The sequence below is a fragment of the Sinocyclocheilus anshuiensis genome, unplaced genomic scaffold (assembly GCF_001515605.1).
Source record: "Sinocyclocheilus anshuiensis isolate Anshui unplaced genomic scaffold, SAMN03320099.WGS_v1.1 scaffold130, whole genome shotgun sequence".
Taxonomy (NCBI): domain Eukaryota; kingdom Metazoa; phylum Chordata; class Actinopteri; order Cypriniformes; family Cyprinidae; genus Sinocyclocheilus; species Sinocyclocheilus anshuiensis.
Genome location: NW_015544207.1, coordinates 2,505,689 through 2,512,073, shown reverse-complemented (window position 1 = coordinate 2,512,073; position 6,385 = coordinate 2,505,689). Strand labels below are relative to the sequence as shown.

Sequence of the window (6,385 nt, the reverse complement as noted above, 5' to 3'; positions counted from 1 at the left end):
CCTAAGACTGATAAAATTATTTAGGCTAAGCATCAACATTCACAAACCACTGTTCACTGTTATTTTTAACAGAAAATAATGCAACGAGCTCGTAATCACAACTTCATAATTGGGAAATAGGAAGTTTCCAACAGCACGTGAAGACAGGAGAGAAGTGCTCTCGCTCAGCACAGTGGAGTGCATCGTTACAAACACACGCACACACATACACAGTGTTGGGAAAAGTTACTTTTAAAAGTAATGCATTACAATATTGCATTTCTCCATAAAAAAGTAACTAATTGCATTTCTTTATTGAATTTTTAATGGAAAGTAATGCATTACGTTACTTTTGCAGTACTTTTTGTCACCTGAGCTGTGCTTGCTTAATATTTTTTTTAATAACAAAAAAAACAAATGTTATATTTTTGGCTACTGTATGGGCCCTTTCACTCCAAAAGTAAAATTAATAAGCCTCAGGCTGAATAAAGTGCCTCTGCCTCTGCACCTGTGTCAGTGAACAAATGGGAAAACAAAAAAACTTGCATTACTTATTTGAAAAAAAATACAGTATGTGAGCACAGAGAGACAAGCAAATGTAAAAGGCAACATACGCGCTGACGTCATGAATATGCTAATTTGTGTATGACGTCATCTGGCGACATTTAGCGACTTTTCAAACTGGCTTTAGCTACTTTCTATTGAAATAAGTTGGCAACACTGCACACAATCCCACATCCCACATTCATCACTCGCACACACACACAGAGAGCAAGAGCGAGAGTCGGAGATAGCACATAAACTTGTTGTCAACGCTTCCCCAAGATTTTTTTGAATAAAATAGCCTAGATACTAGATCGCTACATTATATTCCTCAGCAACGAGGTCTAAAATCGCTGTTTTTGAAGTAGCCTAATTAACTAAGTAGAGAGATACATGCAGACGCAGCATGCAGGTAATGCACATACAACTGTCATCTCTCTCTTTCTCTCTCTCTCTCGATAATTAATTGAAATAAATGCTATAATTCATTCAAATAAATGCGATCTTACTGCACTATTTCATCTCCATGTCTGATTTGAAGCGGGGAGAATGCTAGAGCTAACGAGCCGTAACAAGCGGTAACACACGGCCCTCTCACAATATATTGCTTTACAGATCTATCACTCTTGCTGCTCAGAAATGTAACGCGCAATCATGCTGCACACATCAGAAGTTCCGCGCTCCGGCATTACATGCGTGCCGTGCCCGAGCCCAACTGAACCACGCTGTGGCCCACCTCTTCAGACCGAGCCAGGGCCGGCTAAATGAACGAGCGCGGCACTGAGCGATCACACTAGTCAAACGAACCAGGCTTTGGGGGTTAAACGTGCTCCGGAACGGTTAATATTGCCTAGTGTGAGTACACACTTTTATTCTCCCGCCCGCATCCACACTCGCAAATCAAGTGTTGTCCCGCGCCGCACTCTGCTGCGTTCTTGGAAGGGAGAGCTGGTTATGTAGTCTTAAAGGGCCGCATTTCAGTCACTATTTCATATTTATTCTGTTGTCTGACAACAGAAACAGTAATATATATATAAATTAAAACCGTTTTATTGAGAATTTGGCTGCATTAAAATACAGTATGTGAGCACAGAGAGACAAGCAAATGTAAAAGGCAACATACGCGCTGACGTCATGAATATGCTAATTTGTGTATGACGTCATCTGGCGACATTTAGCGACTTTTCAAACTGGCTTTAGCTACTTTCTATTGAAATAAGTTGGCAACACTGCACACAATCCCACATCCCACATTCATCACTCGCACACACACACAGAGAGCAAGAGCGAGAGTCGGAGATAGCACATAAACTTGTTGTCAACGCTTCCCCAAGATTTTTTTGAATAAAATAGCCTAGATACTAGATCGCTACATTATATTCCTCAGCAACGAGGTCTAAAATCGCTGTTTTTGAAGTAGCCTAATTAACTAAGTAGAGAGATACATGCAGACGCAGCATGCAGGTAATGCACATACAACTGTCATCTCTCTCTTTCTCTCTCTGGCCCACCTCTTCAGACCGAGCCAGGGCCGGCTAAATGAACGAGCGCGGCACTGAGCGATCACACTAGTCAAACGAACCAGGCTTTGGGGGTTAAACGTGCTCCGGAACGGTTAATATTGCCTAGTGTGAGTACACACTTTTATTCTCCCGCCCGCATCCACACTCGCAAATCAAGTGTTGTCCCGCGCCGCACTCTGCTGCGTTGGGTCCCGCGATGGTGCAGGTCTCTAAGGTGCCTGTTATAATGTTATGATCGAGGCTCTGGACTCGGAGCATAACATGTTTTTCTATAACAAACTATCAAATATTTTCTATAAAAACGTTAATGCCCTGGCAGTGGCAAATAGCTTTGGTTTTATATTTAATGTGATTACATTAATGTTATAAATTGAGATTTACAATAAATATTTTGACTGCTACTCTGTAAAAGGAACACTGCTGTAAAAAAGCACCTTATTTGTATTTGTAAGGTTTTGCAAACCAAATATTATTGCACTTTTATTCATATAGCAGTACTTTTAAATGAAAAAAGTGCAGAGAGACAAGCAAATGTAAAAGGCAACATACGCGCTGACGTCATGAATATGCTAATTTGTGTATGACGTCATCTGGCGACATTTAGCGACTTTTCAAACTGGCTTTAGCTACTTTCTATTGAAATAAGTTGGCAACACTGCACACAATCCCACATCCCACATTCATCACTCGCACACACACACAGAGAGCAAGAGCGAGAGTCGGAGATAGCACATAAACTTGTTGTCAACGCTTCCCCAAGATTTTTTTGAATAAAATAGCCTAGATACTAGATCGCTACATTATATTCCTCAGCAACGAGGTCTAAAATCGCTGTTTTTGAAGTAGCCTAATTAACTAAGTAGAGAGATACATGCAGACGCAGCATGCAGGTAATGCACATACAACTGTCATCTCTCTCTTTCTCTCTCTCTCTCGATAATTAATTGAAATAAATGCTATAATTCATTCAAATAAATGCGATCTTACTGCACTATTTCATCTCCATGTCTGATTTGAAGCGGGGAGAATGCTAGAGCTAACGAGCCGTAACTGACGAAAATAACAAATATTCAAATATCAAATATTTACAGGTCAAATACTGCGCTGCAAAGATCAATACTAGTTTTAACTTGTTTATAACTTGGCAAATGACCATGGAATATGCAGGATAATCAATGGCTTGCCGTGCATTAAAGGATTTTAAATGCACTTTGCGTCGGGTGGTTCTTTTTAAAATCCTTTAATGCACGACAAACCGTTGATTATCCCTTACTTAAATTACTTTTTCCCCACATCAATCTACACTCCATACACCATAATAAAGCACAAAACAGGTTTGTAACAACTTTGCAAATTTATTAGAAATAAAAAATTTAAATGATTCAATTGCATTCATACCCTTTTCTGGGGCACTTGAAATTGAGCTCAGGAGCATTCATATCGCTTGTACATGTTAACATCTGACAGGAAACATACTAGAGACATATTGAATATGGGCATACACTCTAAAAATGTGTCTTCCAGATGTAAACACACATCAAATAGACATCTCTGAGATGTGTGTGTGTGCTACTAATCATGCAAAAAAAAATAAAAAATGCTAGAAACATGATAAAAAGCATTCTGAAATATTTTTTTAAAACTATATTAAAATTTCAGACAAGGCTTTGCCAAGCCAACATCAAAGTTTGTCTTCAAGCCTTATCTGTCTAGTTTATATGCTATTGTAGTGTTTATTAATATTTTGAACAATTTTATTTTCATTTTATATTTTAATTTTAGTTTAGTTTTAGTAACTTTATGTGCTTTTGCTATTTTCATTAGTTTCTGATTTTTAAATATTTCTATTTAGCTTTAATTTTATTTCAGTTTTAGCTTTAGTAGGTTTAGTACTTCAACTTAAGTTTCTGATTTTCATTTAAGTTTCAGTTTGCCTTTTCACATCTAGTTTTTGTATTAAATTTTATTTCTGCTTTATTTTAGTTACCGAACTTTACTTAAATATTTTCAATAGTTGTGGTTAACAATAGAAATACTTTCACAGAGAAAAAAAAATACATATGTTTCAGGAATGGTGACATTCCATGCATTTGAAAATGCAATAAAGGTTACCTCTTCACCTGTTAATCCACAGTACAGCAAGCACCTGTTTGTCCACATCGCCCAGACTAACCCCTCATACACAGACCCTCTCCTGGAGGCCGTGGACATCCGTCAGATCTACGACAAGTTTCCAGAGAGGAAGGGAGGGCTGAAGGAGCTGTATGAGAAAGGCCCTCAGAACGCCTTCTTTCTGGTCAAATTCTGGGTGGGTTTTTACAAATGCACGTTGATCATTGACAATGTTGTTCCACTGAAAATACAGTAAATATTATAAGTCTGAAAAGTATAAGATACCAATGTAGTCTTAGATGTTGGTCTAGTGTATGTGACACATTTTCAAACAGGTTTTTCCTGTAATGTCTCTCAGGCTGATCTGAACAGCAGTAATGTTCAGGATGGCGCAGGCTCGTTCTATGGGGTCAGCAGTCAGTACAGCAGCGCTGAAAACATGAGCATCACTGTCTCCACTAAAGTCTGTTCTTTTGGGAAACAGGTGGTAGAGAAAGTCGAGGTGAGTTCTAATTATTCATAGCTGTGTTTTTGTCATCTACCGTACATGGTCAGTACTGACAATATGGTTTCATGCAGAAAACCAGCTTCTATACTTTGACTTTTTGACCCCTAGACGGAGTATGCGCGTGTTGAGGGCGGGAGGTACGTTTACCGGATCCATCGCTCACCCATGTGTGAATACATGATCAACTTCATCCATAAACTCAAACACCTGCCAGAGAAATACATGATGAACAGCGTCCTGGAGAACTTCACTATACTGCAGGTAATAGAATGAGAAAACAGGACCAATTTGTGAACTGGCCAAATGCCCCAAAGGATGTTGAATCAGAATGACAGGAAAAGGAATTTACCTAATTGCTTTTAATAGAGGGACTGACTAATGCCTATTTATTTCATTCAAAAATTTCATTTAAAATCTGCATACAATTTTCATATATTTTGGGTCCTGAAGAATCGTTGTTTTATAAAATAGTCATAAGTTAATACGTTTCAACTAAAACCATCATATATCTGATCAGCAACTTCTAAATGTGAAAAAAATCGAAGTTTTTAATGTTACCATGTTATTACTGCATTTAGCATTTTTTGATTCATTAAAATGGAGAAATTTTTTGAAACTTAAAATCACACATGAGCCGTACCAAAATGATGAGATATATTTCAATAATGATGAAAAATCTTATTTAAATATATAATTGAATGAAATTTATATAATCTGAGAATTACCAGTATTAACCCTTTTGTAATGAATATAATTTGATTAAATTGATTTGAATTTATACCTGGTGATGGCTAAAATCAGTCCAAATTTTTGAAAGCCACATATTTATTTCTACAAAACAACATAAATATTACTCTGAAAAGTTTTCAAACAAAGTAAATATATTTTGCTTGCTCAACTTTCACTTTTAGATGAAAAATATGATACATTTTTGATGCTACAGTGATTCATTAATAGGCATACATATTCACGTTTATTAACAAAAATCAGTATGTAAGATATGGGGAAAAGATTTTTTGACACTAATATAACAAAACATTTTTTGGACATTAATACAACTTCATAGATAATTTTACAAAAAGTATTTTTGGCAGCTAATGGTACTCCATACATACCCAGGTCCTGTTTATTTTTATCATTACTATTTTTTAAATGGCTATATCTCTTAAAAATAATAGTAAAAATCTGAGAGAAAAAAAAGTATTTTAAGGGCACATGCAAAGTTTCATTCCCTTATTAAAGGGGTGGTTCATTGTGATTTCCCTTTTTTAATGTTAGTTAGTGTGTAATGTTGCTGTTTGAGCATAAACAATATCTGCAAAGTTACGAAGCTGAAAGTTCAATGCAAACGGAGATATGGTCTTTTAAAATTCTGGCAGTTAAATGCCTACAAAAACGGCTGGTAGGGACTACAATGAGTTAAACCAGTCTTAAGTGTCAATTTTTCAAAATTGAGATTTATACATCATATGAAAGCTGAATAAATAAGCTTTCCATATATGTATGGCTTGTTAGGATATGACAATATTAGGCTGAGATACAACTATCTGAATCTGAGGTTGCAAAAAAATCAAAATATTGAGAAAATCGCCTTGAAAGTAGTCAAAATGAAGTTCTTAGCAATGCATATTACTAAACAAAAATTAAGTTTTGATATTTACAGTAGGAAATTTACTAAATATCTTCATGGAACATGATCTTTACTTAATATCCTAATGAT

At 36.4% G+C, this 6,385-nt stretch overlaps 1 protein-coding gene across 5 annotated transcripts in view; it reads left to right on the top strand.

Annotated features, from left to right (window-relative positions):
* tead3a (TEA domain family member 3 a) overlaps positions 1–6,385 on the top strand; it is a 46,698-nt gene that overhangs the window by 38,057 nt on the left and 2,256 nt on the right. For all 5 annotated transcript variants that reach the window (XM_016497648.1, XM_016497647.1, XM_016497644.1 and 2 more), the window contains 3 exons: positions 4,180–4,353; positions 4,516–4,659; positions 4,774–4,926. In XM_016497648.1, coding sequence (XP_016353134.1) covers positions 4,180–4,353; positions 4,516–4,659; positions 4,774–4,926 — 471 coding nt within the window. The remainder of the gene's footprint in view (positions 1–4,179; positions 4,354–4,515; positions 4,660–4,773; positions 4,927–6,385) is intronic.